The sequence below is a fragment of the Rhinolophus ferrumequinum genome, chromosome 7 (assembly GCF_004115265.2).
Source record: "Rhinolophus ferrumequinum isolate MPI-CBG mRhiFer1 chromosome 7, mRhiFer1_v1.p, whole genome shotgun sequence".
In the NCBI taxonomy this organism is placed as follows: Eukaryota; Metazoa; Chordata; class Mammalia; order Chiroptera; family Rhinolophidae; genus Rhinolophus; species Rhinolophus ferrumequinum.
Window position 1 is genome coordinate 38,792,926 of NC_046290.1, and position 20,974 is coordinate 38,813,899.

Consider the following 20,974-nt stretch of genomic DNA (forward strand, 5'->3'; position numbering starts at 1 on the left):
TTGCCCCAGGTGACACAGCTAGAAAGTGATGAAGTTATTTGAACCCAGAAAGTCTGCCTCTATTCTCCTAAACACTTTATGAGATCCTAGCATCTCAGACAAGCTCTAGACAGAACAGTGAGACCAGTCATTCCATCCATGGTACTCGCTTCTTGAATGTCTTAAAAAAGGAGCCCTTTCTTGCCTCTCTTCTGATGTGCTATTAATCACATCCTGCTTCACGCTCTTTTCGGATCCTTCATTCTAGTATCAGTGACTCTGATACACTCATTTCATTGAGGCAGCTGGCTCACTCTTTTCCTGTTGCTATAAAGCACTAGCATAGTGCTCAGTGCTCAGCAGGCATTTAACAAATATGAGCTCTTTCTACTCTGTAGCTCATCTCCAAGACCTGATGATACCAACCAGAGGAGCTAGGCTGCTTGCTAGACCCGACTAGAAGAGAAGTCTCTGTAAATCAGAACTTTCTATGTCCCTTCCTTTATAAATTGAGCAATAACTAATTCAGATTTTCAGGATATCATAATTTTGGATTGCCTTGAAGTTTATTGTAGTGTGATTTGGCCTGTATGTCATACACTAACTTAAATTCAGATGATTATATGAGGTGTGATTTTAGATATGAAAAAGTCCTCTCTTTATCCTCCCAAACTGTTGTATTTTTTTGTGATAGAAATAACCTCTGACATCATATATTTGTGTGTTTCTTTTCTGTACTCCCTTCACTAGTAATATGCTACAGAGAGGGAATTCATGGTTGGTTCCCTGTTGAATCTACAGTGCCTAAAACAATATATAACAAGTGCTCAATAAATATTTGTATTATGCATAAATGAATAAAATGTTTGTGCAAATTATGGAAAACTTACATTTAAATATTATATTTCTTTTTAGCTTGGATTAGAAGAACAAGAAAGACTCCACCTACTATGGCGGTAAGAATATACAAGGAAAATACTCAAATTGCATGGGTTTATAATGCAGTTTCTCAGCTGGGAATTTATACCACCAGGGATACATGAAGCCCCAGAATAAATGCAAGGCACCAACGTGTGCATTTTACTCCACAGAAAATAATTTAAAACATTTTTATGATAAATGCACAAATTATGGAATATAACAAAATTCATATAAATTTTAAAATGAAATAATAAAAATTTAGAACAAAATAAAAACAGTTTTTAGAAAGTTTGGACTTGTAGCAGGATATTTTTCTGGCCCCTGGGAGTTCTCTGTTCTGATATGGATGCTTTGGTGGAAAAGTTTGAGAAACACTGAATATCTTGGCTCTAGTCAAATCATGCTCTGCTTATTTGCCCTTATTTTATAAACTTAAAATTTTATATAAATTTGACTCTATTGAGTATCCAAAGAAATTTTAAAGTATACAATTAGGTGGTAATACGTAACAGTCAGTAATTAATAGTTGAATTGTATTTTTATTTAAGACTTTAAAAGCTTAGTTTTGGTGGTATGCAGAATAAAAAGCATAGCAATGCTGTAGTATATGTGTTTTTAAAATGTTTATTTTATAATTTTTTATTTTAAAACAGTAGCACAAAGTGTTCTGAAATTATTTGGTAAGAAATACATGTATTTCATAAAAAGAAAGTTTCCAAATTGATTAGTATACTGCCTTTCCCTTTTCTTCTACTATTTAGGACTTCCCTCTTCTTTCCTCTCCGCTGTTCCCTCACTAACTACAAACCCTTACGACAACATGAATGAGCTCCGACACTCGGCCTCACGTGTTGAGAAGGGAGGTAGTCCAGAGCAGAACACATAACGACCCATTGCTCCTGTACTGACCCCATCAGTGTCTGTTTAGCCAAGTCTGAGTGAGCACATCTCTAAGCTCATTTCTAGCTTTGTATGTTGCCTCCACCTTGGCCTTGGCCTACCCTTCTGACCTTTCTTTCTAATATCAGTGAACCTTGGAATAAAAAGGAAAAGAAGTCAATGTGATCCAAGATTCAGAAGTATCACCAGTGATTTGATGGATCATGGAGACCTTCTGATTATCCTTCTCTTGGCCATAATAAGAGCTACTACTATTCTGGAAGCAAAAGGTGTTTCTTTTATCCTCAGAACTTTGAAAGCCTCCTTTCATGGAAACATTGATATGCAAAGTGATCGGATGGAGGCAACTGCAATAATCAGTCCTAAGGTACCACCCAGTAAATTGTAGGCAATCCCAGCATCTCAAACAAGCTCCAGTCAGAACAGTGAGACCAAGTTATTCCATCCGTAGTGCTCACATTCTTGAATGTCTAAAAAGGAGCCCTGTCTTGCCTCTTTTCTAATGTACTATTAACCACATCGTTCTTTACACTCTTCTACACCTTCCCCAACACACACACACACACACACACACACACACACACACACACCCCTTTCCCTCCCTCCTGACCCTTTCCATTGTGTTTCAGGAATTTGTTTCTTTGTTCGCAAATTACCCTTCATCATTTAATAGCGTCCTAGGAACTTGACTACATAGCCTCAATTGAAATCTGCCTGTGTCTGAAAGATTGTGAGTCTCTTCTTTCCTGGAGGTGAATTGTGCCCATTTTCCCACAAGCCACAGAAAGAAAGCAGGTTCCACTGCTTCTACTTTCCTCCAGCCCTGGAAGAAAATATTCTTCCATTTTGTGGGCCCAGGCGAGTGTAGTACTTTTGCAATCAAAGTATACTTCTTTCTACTTGTTTGTCATTTTTATCTTTGCCAAGCTCCAGGCAACTTTGCCACACTGATGTGTGATTAAAAATAACAACACACACTAAGCGAAATAAGTCAGACAGAAAAAGCTGAGAACCATATGATTTCACTGATATGTGGTATATAAACCAAAAACAACAAAAGAACAAGACAAACAAATGAGAAAAAAATCTCATAGACACAGACAATAGTTTAGTGGTTACCAGAGGGGAAGGGGAGTGGAGGGTGGGAGACGAGGGTAAGGGGGATCAAATATATGGTGATGGAAGGAGAACTGACTCTGGGTGGTGAACACACAATGGGATTTATAGATGATGTAATACAGAACTGTACACCTGAAATCTATGTAATTTTACTAACAATCGTCACCCCAATAAATTAAAAAAAAACAAACACACAAAGCTAATAAAAATTGGGTAAAAATCTTAAACAGGCACTTCATAAGATATAAGAATGACCACTAAGCATATGAAAACGTACTCAACAGCATAGTTTCACCAGGTAAACCACAATGAGATAACACTACACATCACAAAAATGGGTAAAATTTAAAAGACTGACAATAGCCATAACTAGAGCAACCATAACTTATATATAATACTAGTTTGGTTGGTGTGAAAATGATAGAACTATGTTCAAAAAATGGCAGTTTGTTATGAAATCAAACACACACCTTATCCTATTACCCAAGAATTTCTCTCCTGGCTACCTTGAAGAATCAATTGTTAGGCATACTACTTGGGAAGTTCTGGCCGAAAGGTCTCCTGATCTGTGCCCAGCCCAATTTTCTAGCTTTCCTCTCTATACTTGTTATACCCACCGTACTCTTCAAGGAACTCCTGGCTGTTTGTCAAGCTTAATGTCTTCTCCGTCTGTCATCAGCTGGCACACTTCTGCTCATGCTTAATTTTATTTAAAAGGTCCTTTAAAATCCTTCATTGTTTCTTCAACACTTTTTAAAAACTTCTTAAAGAGTTAATCACTCCTTTCTTGATATAACTACACTGCTTTGAGTACCTGTATAATCCTTTGAGTTAAGTATTATAATTATTTGTTTTATTTGTTCATCTTTCTGACTATATTGTGAGCTATATAGCACAGGGATTGTGCTTATTCATTTGTATGTCATACTTGTAAGCACCTAATGCAGAGCCTGATTCATTATTTGATAGGCTTTTATTGGCAGACTTGAAAATCTTAACGCCATGTAAGTATATTACATAATTCCTGTGACAGAGATTGAATTTCCAACAACCAACTATAAAATAACCCTGTAAAACTAAACATATGTTGAAGTTGAGCTTTGCCTATACTTTTTTCATAGAAATTCATATTACTGAAGGTTGCCAATATAGTTCAGTACCTGTTCAATAATGCAGTGCAAGTTGAATTAACATTTCACAAAAATCAATGAGGTAGACTTTTCCTAGTCCTAACTCTATTCCACTAGAAGCCACATATCGCAGATATTTTGAAATATTGCTTCTCTTTTCATACTGACAACACAGCAGGAAACAGAATAAAGTTTTCTATTTGCAAAAGTGAATAAATGTAAATAAATGCCAAAAGTGAATAAATGCCATGACAGAATACATGACTCAGCAATAGGTTTATAGATAGTTGAAGAAAGCTACAACTTAGAGCTCACTTGCTGCATTTTTAATACATTTTCTTCATGAAAGATGAAGAGGAAATTCTAGAAACCAGTGAGGAATAGAGTTGGAGATGGTGATGCTATAGGCCAAGGAAAGGCTGGGCCGCTGGGTAGAACCATGTAGTTCATAGTACTTTGCTTCCTTGACCATGTTCTCAGATCTGGGCTGGAGGCCCCAAAGACTCATTTTTGTCCCTATCCAAGGCGATTTGGCTCTGAAAGATACCACAGTGACTAAAATACCTGTGAGTTTAAAATAGTTGCCAGAATTCCAGTATATTAAATTATGGTAAGAAATTAAATTGGCACAGGAAAAAACAGTAGGTTACCTGGTGAGTATGGCATTAGGATAAGAGGAGTTAGGTGAAATAAATGTTTAATTGCATCAGGCCTAAAATTGCCTGTTATGTTCATCTCAAAATAGGGATAGTCTGACCCATAGAATGGAAATATTTTACTAAAATTGGCCAGAATTCCCAACATCTGTCTTTATCCTACGAATAGCTTTATGATTTGGAATCGAAAAAATTGCCACCTGCTGGTTGACGTTTTTGCTCCCCGTGGACAGTGTTTTTATGGATTGCCAGCATTTGTCTCTATGATTCTTTTTTCTTTGCTTCCCCATTCTGATTGAAATAGTATTCCTATTGCTGTTACAATAGTTATATTATGGTCAACTGTTGCTGACCCTGCAGCTATTCTTTTGACTCTTTTCATACTCCACTCTGGCCTATAATGTGTTGATCTTGCAGTTTAACATTGAGAGGAATCTTATTTCTGAATTCTTGAGGCCCAGTTCACTGTTGTCTTCAAGTAATTGACATTTATTGAGTGAATTTTCTGTGCCCAGTATTATTAGGTTCACTTTATAAGTTACAGAATTGAAATGTCTTAAAACTGACTTTTTGCATATGTAATCCTACTTTCCTAATGTCTTAAATTGAAAAGATGGAATGAATATCCTTGTGGGAAAAAAATAGATCCTTACCCCAATCTCGCAATATCACTTTTTGGTATATAGTAGAAATGGGTAAGAAAATTGTGGTGTGTTCATACACTGGGTTATAACATGAATGAACTAGAGCTGCGTTTATCAACATGGATAAATCTCAGAAACATAATATTGAGCAAAAAGAGCAAGTTGCAGAAGACTTCATGCAATATGATGCCATGTATATAAAGTTTGAAAGCAGGGAAAGAAAAATGGACTTTCAAGTAAAGTTAAACTTTAGTAAGTTAAACAGATGAGTTTACTTTCTCTTCAAGCATAACGCGAATGACAGTAAAGGGATTTATTTTTAAAAGTATAAACCTACAAGGTTAAGGAAAATTGAAGAGGCAAAACAGCACCAATGTTTCGGAAGTTGGAAAGCAGATGAAGTGGTAATAAATGTAGGAAAACTGAGAAGAATGATTCCTAATCTGGCAGAAGAGAAAGCCCAGATGCAACCCAATTTAAACCATAAAACCCCAGAATGCTCAGTAATTGGCACTGCCAGGAAAAACTGAAAGTGGAGTAGAGACTTGTGCTAAAAACAATAACGTGGTTGAAAATCTGTCTAAAAAGCAATTATTTGGTAACCAGTAAATGTAGAAGAAACAGTAGAGTTGAGAAATCACCATTTTTCAACTATCATTTTAATACTTGATTTAGGGAAAAATCATTAGTGGATCCTAAAACCATTGGGTTAAATTTTGTTGGAGAATGAGATATTTATGGTCTCAAAGTATCTCCCTAAAGATTACTTATTAATTACATTGGAGAAAAGATACCTTCATAGTGGACAAATCTAGAGGGTACCACTTTAACCTGGTGGTCAAAAGTTATACCAAGTAGGACAGACTTGACATCATCTATGCCTCCTTATGTGCTGCACTGAGAATAAGACATCATTTATGTACTACTTCTTAAAATACACAACCTTAATCTAATCAGGAGGAAACAACCAGACAACCTAAATTGGGACACATTTCATGAAACACCAGACTGGTCATGTCAGTGTCATGAACAACAAAGAAAGACTGATCAACATGACAACTAATTGTAATACTTGATTCTTGATTGAGGGGGGAAAAATAGTTATAAAGGACAGTATTGGGGTAATTGGTGAAGTTTGAACATGAACCATGTATTAAAGAATAGCACTGTATCAATTGTAAATCTCCTGAAGAAAAAGAAATGGATGCTGTTGAATTCCTTTTGTGAAAGTCTGAAAACCAGGCAACTTCTCTACCCATTTGAAAACTGGAACTTTATTCATAGGAAAGAGAAAACAGTATAGTCTGTTTTCTGGACAAATTTGAGGTAAGAGGTACCATTCTGAAAATAAAGAGATTAAATGAACACATACATACCAAACATATCATGTGAAGTTGAATTACAGATAAGTACATGGAAAATAAACAGAATTCACTTACTATGTCTAAGAAAAACAAAACTTGGTTAGGAAAAGGAAAAGTATCTCTAGTATACTTGATAACTCACTTGTTGATAGTGTTTACTCATAATAACATAAATATTGAATATTGCTTTATAGCTACCTTGAAAGTATTAGGTCACAAGAAGGATGGAATAAATCTTCATTTTTAATAAAGGGAAGTTAATATACAAAGCTTAAAACTGAAAAATAAAGAAGAAATAATGAGAATGTTATTTAGATATTATGGAAGGGTTAGTCTGCTTTATAGCTATCAAACACTTTTGTGGCTCCCTGGTTTGGCCTGTACTACAACCATAAACGTTAGCTAAAAATATATAAAGTAATTTTTTCTGGCGAAAGGGAAATACTGCTTTTCATAAAAAAGCCTTTTAGAACCATGTGGCCCTACAAACTATGTGAATATATAACTTTGATTTAAAGAAAAGAAATCTAAAAATAAATACACAATGCTATGAAAGAGGGGTAGGAAAGTTTTTCCTCAAATCGCCAGATAGTAAATATTTCCAGCATTGTGAGACAATCTCTGTTGAAACTATTTAACTCTGCCAATGTAGTGTGAAAGCAGTTATAGACAATATGTAAATGAGTGAGTATGGCTGTGTCCAGTATTACTTTGTTTACAAAACAGGTGTGAGGTGTATCCTAGTTTGCTAACCTCTGCTGTTGGTCAGTGGTTTCAAATCAGGATGTCATATCACTGGGTACACAAAGACTTTCTATGGGGTATACAGGTATGAATAGCTTTAAAGAATTAATTTCCATATTCTCTCTTTTCATGTGTAGTCTTTCCTAAAAATTATCTGCGTGAGAACTCCCTTCTGGTCTGCCAGTTCTCCTTTCTGACTTCGTTGGTAATCATCTGTCTCCCACTTTTCAAAAGAAAAGCTTACCCCTTGTCCACACTAAATCTTACTATGGTGCATTGCCTTGGGGTTTAAAAATCTCCAGGGCACCAAACAAAGAGACTGTTGGAGAGTGAATCTCTCCTGAGGGAGAGTCCCTTGAGAGCAAAGCAGGGAAAGCTTCAATAAAAATTATTGAAGGGGCAACACATTCTTTCATCCAGGCGACAAACTCATGGCAAGGCTCCATACCTTATAGTTTCTCTTTCTAGCTAGCTAGCTAGGTAGGTATCCATTTATCTATATTAAAATTAAAATTCACAAGTGAGAGTTGTCATGAAGACACATAATAACACATTCATTTGAATTTTAAAATTAAGTTAGACTTTTTCTGACAGAGAGTAAGTCAGATTTGGGTGATTGGTTTTGACAATGAGGATTGGCTCTGCCAATTAGTTATATGGTTATATTTTCCATAAATTGAATATGCTAAACTGCAGTTTCAAGGCTTTGACAAAACATATTTAAAGCATGCATCCAGTACACAATAAACTGAAAAATACATCCTTTGCCATTATTTAAGTGTTAACTTAAATGTGCAAGGTGGTACATAGTTTTCAAAAGTCTTAGGAGATAAATGTGCAAAAAAATTAGAAAATCAATGCTACTGTTGTTTATGGATATATAAAGATGTAGTGAAAGTATAAAAACATGCATGAAAATGATAGACAGGAAATTTAAAGTAGTTATTACCTCTAGGGAAGGAGAGTGTGAGAGTGAGGGGTCGCAGAGTGTTTTATTGGTCATATCTATAGTGTTTTGGTCATAACTACAGTGCTGTTTCTTAAGTTAGATAGTGGGTATATGTTATATTATTAGCTATACTTGGGTGTATGTTACGTTATTAGCTCTATTTATTTATATATATGAATTATTTTATTAAAAAAGATACAATGAAACCTGTATCATACTTTGAGAACGCATTGGGTCTCTGATGGAAAAACAAGATATTCAAAATAAACTGAAAAGTGAAATGCTTGAAATTCTAAAATACCAAAAGCACTTAAGGAGTTATCACAGCAATATGCATAAGAAACAATCAGTGTTGTGGCTCAGGTTTTGGAATTCTCTTTAAAGCCCCAGTGCTCATGTAGTTTTATTATTCATTCAGTTACTTATCAAGCACCTGCTATGTCCTTAATAGCTAACATCATTTCTTTGTAGACTTCGTAGGTATCGTAATTCTGTTAAATTATGTTTAGATTCTACTTTTAGTATAATTTTTCCCCTCTGTGAAACCAAATTGTTTGATTCTTTAAGGTTGCAGGGAAAAAACATTCACATATTGCCTTCAGAAATTGGATCTTATTTCAAGTTTATACAGGAGCATTATATCTTAAGTAATACAGTCATTCTTGGGTCTTTGGTTTCCAAGACTGGAAAGGATATATCCTGAGCTTGATCAATGTCCCATTCTTTATTTACCTACTAGCATTTCTGCCTCCCCAAAGGAGAAGACAGGGTTGAATGGGTTTACTGCCACACACAATAAAAGGTCCCTGTTGGACAGATTTTGATGCCTGTCATTTGCCCTCCCTCGTGCCTAACCCATTTGTTGCCAGCCTTTGACCAGGCAAAGAAGTAGGTTTGTCCCCATTTAGGAGTGCCTGAGGCCCTGCAGTTTATACCTGCTGGTGTAATTTTTGGTCACTTTTGTGACTCTTAGGCTTATTAGCCTGTACTCTGACCTCACTTGATTTTTTTTCTTTGTTTTATTAAAAAATTAATACAACAATAATTTTTTAAAAGAAATAATAAATTACCCCAAGTCGTATAGCTGGCTGCACAACTCTGAACTTTAACAAGTTAATTTGCCCATGCATACATTGGTACATAACTAATTTTGGCGTACTTATTATTTTGTATTCTGGTTCTGTATTCTTAGCTACCATAATGAATAAAAACAAGCCCCTGAAACAATAGCAAAGACTTAGAGATACCTTTACTATGTACCTTCCTTGTTATTGATCTTTAGCTTTGTGAAAATGAAGAAAATATAAAATGTGCCATGCTTCTCTAGAGAAATGTGGTAAGAAATGAAAGTGAATTGTTTTGAGCTCCTTAGAGTCTGGACTCTTAACCACAGCTAGTGTGCGTCTCTAACTATAGGTATTTATTAATTGTGCAAGAAATGTTTATGCTAGTTTCTGTTGTAACTCTTTTTGGTTTTCAAAACATTGGTTTTAGGTGGATCTTACTAAAAAGTACTATTTCAAATTTCAAACATCCCATCTTTCTGAACCTAAAGGATTGCTTCTTATATACTTCTGTACAAGCTGAGGTCTGAGTTTGAGCTTAGTTTATTCTTGGCATATTTTTTCTTCTATTTTGACTTTTATCTGACTTTTAAGGAGCAGAATATAAAAGGTGTTTTTTTTTAAGTTGTATATAAATAAGGTGCTATTATTCATTATTTTTAGATATGCTTGTGCTCAGGTTCTTCTGAGTTCCATTATAACTTACTAGGTGCATATTAAAAAGTATACAGAATTACTTCTGAATAGTTAATCTGCTGAGTCATGTCATTAGTCACTAGACAAGTCTCATTTAGGTTTTAAAACTGGGCTTACATCCAGAATTTAAAAAGTTAAAGGAGTTAAAATGAGGTTAGGCTTTTTTTTTTTTTAATCTACACGTTTTTCTCAGTTATCGCACCAAAACAATTTCTTGTGATTTTCTTCTTATTCTTTCCATGCTGGAGAAGTAATGATTTTCTTCATAATTTTAAATTAAAAAAAAAATCACTTTTTTCAGATGTAATTTGATTTCTTTAAATGGGAGCGGAGGGGAAATAATGATGTTTAGGAAAATGTATTGATTATATTGGTGATGTGCCCTCCAGGATACCAGGCGACAGTTCATTGCCTCTGATTTTGTTATGTCTTTAGGCATGCCAGACTTTATTCTCCAATACTTATTATGACAGTGATAAAATACTATACTCATTTGCTAAGTGGATGTTGTTGCTATGGTAATAAGGAATTAGGCATTTTATGTATTTTTTCTGATATACATATATTCATTGTGTTTCATGTGTTCAAATATACTTAATTTCCTTCTCAAATATCACATTCTGGTGTCACTGTGATGCATTTCTTTACCAGTATTCTAAAACGTGAGTAAATGGATGTGTCATCTAGAGTAGGGTTTTTCAATTTATGTGATACATTAGTGGATTGTGAAATCAATTTAGTGGGTTATAAGTATTTTTTCTTTTTAATGAAGTAGAAAAAATATGGAATAGAAAATGCCAGCATACAAAACCTTACTAAGAGTAAGTACTTTTTTCTGAAAATCTTGTTTCAGATACACACACGCACATATGTTTGTGTACCAAGTTGTAGTGTAAAATGTATTTCTTAACTGCGATGGTTAATTTTTGGTGTCAACTTGGCTAGGTCACAGTACCCAGATATTTGGTCAAACACTAGTCTAGATTTTCCTGTGAAGATATTTGTTTTTGGTTTGTTTTTTTTTTTAGATGAGGTTAACATTTAAATCAGTAGACTTTGAGTAAAGCAGATTACTCTCCATAATGTGGAGAGACCTCATCCAATCAACCTGGCCAGGAATTTGAAGATGAAAATTCCTGAGCATTCTTTCTGTTGTAATTGCAACTGACTGCTTTTCAGTTTTAATGTAAGAAATTCCTGGTATGCAATAATAAAGGTAAATGTTTTCTGAATTGCCCACTTGGATATAAGGTGAAATGTTAAAGGGGAAATAAAGTTTTTTGTCCTGTGCTCTTTCAAACTGTTTCTAGCTTTTCTGTAGTTATCTGTTTTGACAGTCTCTCTTCTTAAGACAGGGAAAGGATGTTTTTTAGTGAGGACTAATAAGCATAAGGATTCAGTAATATTCTCCCTCACACAGTTAGACTAATTGCGTTATGCTGGTCACCAATTTATATGACAGTTTATCATAAAAACATTTTGTTTCATGTGTGTTTGTTGAATAAACCTCACTAATAAGATTTTCTATTGAATGATTTCCAAATTTTCATCACCAGATGGATATTTTTGCAAGAAATGTACATTGCATAGTCATTTAAATGCAATAATTATAAAAAAGCCAGAGTGTGTTATCATGAGAGAGTAATAATATTTGTTAACAAAATTCATTTGGGTATTGGACAAATATTTGCATATAGTAAGTCCAAAGATATATTCAGTGAAGGTTAATACATTACATGGATTTACCTAAGAAACCATCAGTTTTTGCCTCTCAATTTAAGAAGCAAAAGTATTCACAGGGAAACGATAATAGTATTATTAACCTGCACTATGAAAATAGATCTCAGCTGTTGTTCAACTCAAATTTGTTTATTCGACTTTCGAATCCTGATTTGTAGGTATTGATAAAAATTGCCAGTGTGGAACTTCCCTGGTTCCTGCCACAATTAAAAGATATCTTAGTCTAAAAGGAAAGAGACATTATTAAGAATTATCCTAAAAAATATCCATCTAAGCTGATTATTACAAAGCTTTTTATTGTCAGAATGAAAGGGACTACCCCTGATACATCTTTGAAGTGAACTCTTTTATCTAGCAAGTGGCAAAACATGCCCTCCTTACCTTCAGTTTGTGATCTTATTAACTGGTACTATTCAAGGAATTGACTACCACTGTTGCTGCAGCTTATGCCTAAATACCTGAAATATATGTCACTTTCCTTGAAATAAGTGATGAATTGCTATCATAGAGGATATCAGTAGAAGCTAAGTTACAAGTTCCTAACTTTTTGGGTGCTCTGGCATCACAACACTTTTTTATCCTAAATTAGTAATATAGAACGTACTCATTTTTGAAAGTGAGCTAATGATAGGTTTTTAAACCATCAAAAATCCTTGAGATTTTTGCCTGGATACACCCTAGGGTGTCATGAAAACAATATTGCAAATCCTAGAACCAGAAGAATTTCCTCAAAGATCATGTAACTTGCCTGACTCAGTTGCCACAGTTGCCGTGTTACAGTGTTCAGTTAAGCCCAGCCCAAGATTGCCTGACTTGTCTGGGTCCAGCGGTGCCCGACCTGGATGCATTTGTTTTGGAGAAGGCGTGAGTGAGATTTATCTTCCCTCCTTGTAAATTACTTTTTAGTCAAGGTTTAGTTCCACTGTCTTCCGTTTAACCTTTTAGAAGGAACACTGTTCCAGGGGAAACTAGCAGTAGGCTCCCGGAAGGAAGAAACTGAAATGTATTCACCAAATTATTTAGGAGTGTCTATTCTATGCTAGATGTTGGAGGTGTGGTGGAAAATACGCAGATGACCTGGGGAACGTCGTAGACCTCATGGAGCATATATTCAAGTGGGAAAGACAGATGTGTAACAAGTACCAAAAATGGATCATTACAAATTGTGAAAAGAACTCTGAAGGAAAAGGCAAAGATTCTAAGAATGAATAACAGGGACAGCTTTCTTTAGATGGGATGTTTAAGGAAGCAGCTCTGTGAAGTGATATTTAGACTGAGACCTGGTGGATAAAAAGGACCAAGCAAGATGAAGAGTGAGTGACATGACACCTACGTCGTATACAATAATTGTAAAGACTTGACAAAGTCTTTAATAATTGAAAAGACTTGACAAATTTGACAGCATAAGAAATTTCTACTTTTTTACAAAAACAAAATCCTAGACAAAGTTAAAAGACAAACCAAAGACTGGGTGGGGGGAGTTCTAAAATACAGAATAAGGGGCCGGCCCAGTGGCTCAGGCGGTTGGAGCTCCGTGCTCCTAACTCCGAAGGCTGCCCGTTCGATTCCCACATGGGCCAGCGGGCTCTCAACCACAAGGTTTCCGGTTCAACTCCTCGAGTCCCGCAAGGGATGGTGGGCAGCGCCCCCTGCAACTAAGCTTGAACACGGCACCTTGAGCTGAGCTGCCACCTTGAGCTGAGCAGCTGCTGAGCTCCCAGATGGCTCAGTTGTTTGGAGCAATCCTCTCAACCACATGGTTGCTGGTTCAACTCCCGCAAAGGATGGTGGGCTGCGCCCCCTGCAACTAGCAATGGCAACTGGACCTGGAGCTGAGCTGCGCCCTCCACAACTAAGATTGAAACGACAACAACTTGACTTGGAAAAAAGGCCTGGAAGTACACACTGTTCCCCAATAAAGTCCTGTTCCCCTTCCCCAATAAAATCTTTTTTAAAAAAAGAAAATAAAATACAGGAGAGGTAAGGACTTTTTTTTTTGTATTGACACAGTTGTGGGAAAACAGGCATTATCATTCACCACAGGTGCAGGTGTAAGTTGATATTGACTTTTTAGAGACCAGTTTTCCATATAGGAACCTTTTGATGTAGTAGTTCCAGTTCTGAGAACATATCCTAAGTGATGACTGGCAAGTGTGTGAAATTTTATACAAGGATGTTGTTTGCAGCATTGTAAAATATGAAGCATCTTAAACATCCATCTATAGGGGATTGAGTGAATAAATTATGGTACCTCTGTACCATGGAATACTAGCTACTGCGCAGCCATCAAGAAGGATAATGTACATATAAGTGGTTTCCATTTTGAGGGGGAAAAGAGGACATTCAAAAGGAGCTAAAAAAGTTCTGTTTACTCCTTTGCAAATACTCCCACACTAGTTCGTTTCCTGTTTTTAGCAAACTCAAAACGGCAGGCTGATTAAATGAGAGGTGTCATTATTTCTGCAATAGCAGTCACCTTCCCTAGCTGTGTTATTTGTTGGGTTATTGTTTGTCTCTTCCTACTAGAGTTTTAGCCTCACGAGAGCAGGGCTGTGTTTTGTTCCCGGGCCTTGTCTCTAGGATCTAGAACAGTGCCTGGCTCAGAGTAGGTGCTCAGTGTTATGGAATGAGTGTGTGAATGAAAGTGAAAGAAAACGGGCTCCAGCCAAGGTCTCTTGGTGAGTGCATTCCGGAAGCCCCTGTTCCTTCTCTGCCCTTGATTTCCTTTTGCCTTTGTTCTTATTTTTCAGTGACCGTTTTGCTGCCCTCCCACAAGTGCCATGAGAATTCTCACCCCGCCTCGTTTCTTCATCATCCTGTCTCCATCACTGCTGGGACATCCCTGAGCCTCTCTTTTTCACCAAACCTAAAGGAAGTGTGGCTTTTGAACTACCATTGTTGCCCACTTGAGCTTACACCTGTTTGCTTATCTGATTGCCTGACCTTTAGAACTCACTACATAACCCTCATAATATCCTAGCCCTTTCATTTTCTCTTAGGGGAAAAGAAGTGGTTCTTCCCTTCTTCCCACAGTGTCATTTCGATTGGTTTCATCAGCTGCTGCTCTTCTGGGAATTCTGCTCCCCTCCCAGTATAATTGCTGCAGGCAGCCTGACTGCCTGTCTGCCGGTGCTACTCACGTTGCCTAAAGCGGATGTTATTGTTATGCTGGTGGCGTGGCAGTCGTTTATCTAACTGCTACTTGCTCACCTTCTCCCACCCCTATCACTACCCCCCTTTCCCCATCGTGCGCTCTCATTTCTACCTTCTTCCATCACATGATAGGAAGGGACATGCTTGGGCTGGCTTTGGAGTGAGGAGAGTGGAGTCCTGATCCACCTGAAGTAGTGGAGGCTCGCGTACCCATCTGCCTTCCCACAGTACCCTTCCCTCTCTGGGAAAACAGCACCAGCAGTCCCTCTGAGGGACTGAAAACAACAGCCTGTTTTCAAGTTTCGGCCAGTCATAGGCACTGTGGATGATGTATTATGATTCTATCACATTATATTTTTTATTGCAAATGTGCTACGCTGTGGTTAAATTGCTTAATATATACTAGGCAAGAAATAGAACCATCATTATAACACTGTTTCTCTGAACAAAGTATTTTAGGTCCACAATAATTGATTTATTATTAAAGTTTCGTACTGCACCGACTTCTTAAGTTAGGAATTTTGTATTTGGTGGTGATATATTTTAAGTCAAATACTTACAGGTTGACAGATAAAAGGTACACAAAGAAAAAGGAGAAATCATTTTTTTCTTAATTTTCAAAGAGTAAACAATCATCTTTACCACATTGATTTTTTAAAAAAACTAGTGTAAACTCCCAAGAGTATAAATAAATTTGTACCTATCTTTTCTCACTTTTGGAATTATTAAGGCTTTTTAAGCTTTATGAAGAGAAGGGCTTTAAGTCATCTAGCCTCAGAATTTGTTTTATTAATAATGGAATATGATTTCTTCTTGATTAACAGCTATTTAAGTTTAGATTTGGATTTATAGCACAATTGCAAAATACAAAGTCAATCTGCTCCTTCAGTGGTGAGTAAAGTGCACAGACAGAGGCAAAGTTATTCATTCAGCAAATATGTATTGAGCACCTATTATGTGCTAGGCATTATTCTAGGCATCGGATGAAAATACACCATTTGGTGTAATTCACAGGGCTATTTGTAATAGAAAGAGTAAGTATGGCATAGTGGAAGACTAGAAACAACCCAAATGTCTGTTTGTTATTAAGCCACGGTCTAGCAGCACGATGGAGGCTGTCTGCTCACCATGCCCTGCAGCTGGGAAGCAGGTCCTTCCTTGAAGGGGGAACTGCTCAGAGTATCCCCAGGTCTGCCACGGTAAGTTTGACTTTTGTTCTGAGGACCCATTAAGTGATTGTTAGAGGGAAGAGGAATGAAAGGTCAGTGGTTGCTATGTGGGCATTAGATCATAGAGGACTGCGGAGACCGTTATAGTCCAGGCAAGAAGTACTGTTGGCAGCGGAGATGGAAAGAACTGCACAATTCAAGATACATTTTGAGGAAAAACTGAGGGTTGCTAGAAGGGAGGGCGGTGGGGATGAGGAAAAAGGGGAAGGGATTAGACAGCATAAATCGGTATCTACAGTATTGCCACGGGGATATGAAAGGCAGTTTGGGGAATATAATCAATAATGTTGTAAAGATTTTGTGGGGTGTCAGATGGGCACATGTCTTATTAGACCACTTCATGGATGGTGTAGGTGCCTGATCACTGCACTGTACATCTGAAGCTGAATAAATTTAATATATATAGTCACGGGATATGGAGTACAGCATAGGGAATAGAGTCATTGGAATTTTAATAGATAAATACGATGTCAGAGGGGCAATCGATTGGGGTAATACTTTGTGAGGGATGAAATGTCTTAACTATTGCATTCTTTGGTACACCTGAAACTAATAAAAAGAAAAGATACATTTTGGTGGAGGAATTGATAAGATTTGGTACTAAGTGGCTGGAAAAGGTAAGGGAAAATAGGAATAGTTTTAGTAAATGTACACAGTTATGTAAGGGAGGCTGCTGATGGCTGAAGCCTGCTTCCCGCCATGAGGACATCCCAGTAGCCCCTTCCTCCCCCCAGATCCAGCCCACTCGTGTGCACTGGATACGGCAGAGGGTCTACTTTAAGAGTATGGTAGTGAACGTTCAGGGCTTCATTAGCTGCATGGCCCCTCTCTATGTGTGTGTAGTGGGGTGTCACCTTGAAGCTTGTGAAGAACGGGAATAGGGCAAGGGCCGACTGAAACAAGGCAGGCTGCCCGGGTCAGGGGAACGCTGTAGTCAGGCAGCATATCCTGAGCTCAGCTGTCTGCTGCGCCTAGTGTGGCGCTTGCGGAAAACTGTGCCGAGGTAGTAAGGAGCAGTGGAAAGAACGCAGTGGAGACAGAGCTTCTGTTTCAAGTCTAGGCAAATTGTGTGACCCTGAGCTAGTTCTCTGAGCCTCAGTGACCTTGGATATATTTAATGTAAAATGTCTGTTAGACATCCAAGTGGAGACATCACTTAGATAGTTGGATATAGGATTCAGAAGCTTGGATAGTGTTCAGGCCTGAAAGTACAAATTTGACATTCTTCAGCATATACAGACAGTATTTAAATTGATAAAATTGGAAATGATTACTTAGAGAGAGTATAGAAGAAGAAAGCCCAGAATTGAGTCCTGAAGCCCTTCAATATTCAGAAGTTTGGCTGAGAAGAAGGAGCCTAACCGTTTGATACAAAATACTGGGATATTTTACAGATAATCTCCAATTCGGTGTGTCTAAAATGGGACTCCTTCTCTTTTTCTCTATTTCCTATCATGGTTAAGGGCATTGTCCCTCATGACTCATCGGAAACTTGGGGGGTGTCCTGATCTTTTCTACCTCCACATACCTGGTGACCAAGACCTTTATCCTTTGAATATCTGAACAATCTGTCTTTTCTACTCCATCTCACTGCCATTGCTTTGATTCCCGCCCTGATGCTTTCTCACTTGTTCTGCAGCAGCTTTCTATAATAACTGATTCCAGTCTTGCCTCCCTCCAATCCAATTGCTATGGTTGCCAGATTTCTCAAATAAAAATATAGGGCACCTAGTTAAATTTAACTTTGAAACAAACAGTGAATAATTATAAAGGTAGGTATGTCCCAGGCAATTTATTTAAGACATACTTATACTAAAAAACAACTGTTGCTTATCTGAAATTCAAATTATAATAACAATATTCTACTCTTTTATCTGGAAATCCTCGTCTTGCTTCAGAGTAAAAATATTTCACCATGGCTTTCAGGATAAAATGTAAGTGTCCTAACACTGTATTGTAAGAGTCAGCATGCTCTGACCCAAGTGCCATATGAACTGCTGACAGTGTCCTGCATTTGCTGCACTGCTTTACTCCTCCATACCTGTGAAGGTGTGCTTACCTCTCCCCAGAATGGCCTCTCTCTCCGCAGTGCTCTGGTTCATTCCTGTTGGTAAGACTCAGGCATCACCTTCTCTGGGAAGTCATTTCTAACCCCCTACTCCCCACTCGATGGATAATAATAGGAGCAACAGCTTTTCTTCTCTTTTTCATGGCATTCTTTGCTAATATTATCACATAATGCAGGGGTGTCCAAACGTTTTTCCAACGTTTTTCACCAAGGGCCATATGCGGTAAAATATACAAATAGCCGGGCCACTCACTCGAGGTGAAGTACATATTGCCTCACCTGGTTTATTTAAGTAAACTAAATATATTTTTGGAATTTGCTGTAGGCCAATAAAAAATGGATCAGGCCGCAGTTTGGACATCCCTGACATAATGTATCATATTGTAATTTATTTTTTTACCTGTCTCTCTTCCCTAGATTGTGACAGGGTAAAAATGTGTCTTTTAACTCTGTATCCTTAGCACATGGTGGGCTCTCAATATATGAATAAACCAGTGAATGAGTAAATGAGAATGTAGGAAAGAACCCGTAAGCATTAGACACGTAACTGGCATTGGTGCTTACCCACCTCTTTCCTACTTTGCCCTCTGGATGAGTCAGTGTTGTAGCAAGCCACCTCCTTTGCCTGTCCCCGTCTCCCAAGGAAGCTCTGTAAGAGTAGGAGCCAGGTTTTGTTCTCTGTATCCCCAAGTCCTTGAATTGTAGGTGCTCAGTGTGGGTTTATTGAATAAAAGGAAGAATGAAAAATGCATGCATAAATGAGTATACCTTGGAGTGCAGCCTTTGGCCACAACAGTTTTTATTTTCTAGGGCAGACTCTGTAAAGCTGGAGCTGCAGCTTCCCTAACTTTGGGCCTCACCTCCTCTTACCCGACTCCTCTACTTTCCCTTAACCTAGGAGAGAAAAACTCTTTTCTCCCTGCAGCAGCTGGCACATAACAGCTCAATACATGTTAGCAGTCATTCACAGATGGAGCCGCCTCTTTCCTCCAGGGCTCCAGCCTCTCTGCCATTTATTTCCCACTCCAGAGCCTAAGCCTGGAAAGCCATGGGGATCTGACATTGCTTTCTCTTCCAGGGATTATGGTCTTTCTCCTCACACAAGGGATCGAGGTTTTCTTTGTCTCCCACCAGGGCAATTCAATTAAATAGGACTAAAGTTAAGAGACTCTAATTATTTTTTTATTAAGGTTTAACGGCTAAGTTTCTTTTTCAATTAAGTAATTGTATCTTTATGCTCAAAGGTCTTTTTTTTCATATATATGGAAGTTCATTTACTCCTATATTATTAAAAGAAATAACCACCAGCAAAACTATTAATGACTTGAGCTCTGTGATTAGTTCATTTTTGTGACATTTTGAGATTTAATAATTAATCTGGCTCAAGTTCAAAGAAAGAAAACTCAGTGCCAGAAATTCCTAGCCAGCAAGGATTATAAACAAACCTTACAATTGTCCCCTCAAATAACAAGAATCATTGAGATCAACTTCTTGCAATTAGAAATGTTTTGGAAAAAATACAGGCGAAAAGTTCAAGGAAGCATGTCAAAACAACAAAACTCAGTCGAATGTTCATTATTGTAACTGATCAAAGTCTGTTTGCAGTAGATTTGAATGTGAATAAATTAAATGTGACATTGGTTTGGCAGAGGCACACTGGTGACTGGCAGGAATACACAGCAGGAGCAGCCTCTGCTAAAACAGAACCTGCTTGGTTGTTTCATTTGCATAGATTTCTTAGCACCCCTGTGCTCTCGTACTAACCCAACTTTGTCATTTATTTACTCTTTGGGTTTATATTCCCATCCAGGCAAGATTAAATTCATTTTTGATTACGAATCTAGCAGGTGTGCCTTGAGTCTGAACATCTAGTATCTTTTAGTGACCTATGTACCTCCCCCTGCTTTGTTTTCTCTCTTTCATATATTGAAAAAGGGTGATCTAATAACTTATTATTTCATCCTGGCAGTTCAACTTGTAGAACTAGAAAATGTAGTTTAATTAAACAATTTGGCAATATTTTCAAGCTTAGGCATGGCTATTGGATTTGCTAGGCTTGAATTGTTTCTTGTTATGTTACAAAATTGACACTGTAAAAAGAATATTCAGTTGAGAGCATTTTGAAACAGTTGTTCCCCATATTCCCATTATAATTATGTTGATTGTGGGGAGGTGGTGTGCAGCACGTTCTGGGAGGCTCCTTTCTGGATGAGACCATTTTACAGTAAACAAATGTCTATGGTTTGTGGACCTGGAACATACTTATGCCAAATTTTCACATATAATCTATTTACTTAGTTTTATTTACTATGATCTATCTTCAAAATGTTTCTTAAATTCACTCAAAGCCAATGTACTCATACTCTAAAGTTTTTAATGTTCATTAAAACAAAGTTATTTATTAGTATGTGTAATTTAAATTATGGAAAGAAATTAATGGAGCTATCAAAGTCAAATATATTTATATTACATGTAGCACATATCTAACAAGAGTTGAAAAATGTATGGATTAGGAAAAATATATTTAGTTTAATTTAGATATTTTAAAAAGTTGATCTATTTATGAAACCAAAACTTTCATTGCATAACATCTTTATCTGATGTACACTTTGACAAGT

General features: G+C 37.1%; 1 protein-coding gene across 1 annotated transcript in view; it reads left to right on the forward strand.

Moving 5' to 3' along the window:
* The window catches only part of NDUFAF2 (NADH:ubiquinone oxidoreductase complex assembly factor 2), a 122,492-nt gene that overhangs the window by 92,681 nt on the left and 8,837 nt on the right, over positions 1-20,974 (forward strand). Inside the window, 1 exon segment of the mRNA XM_033109885.1 lies at positions 895-935. Coding sequence (XP_032965776.1) covers positions 895-935 — 41 coding nt within the window.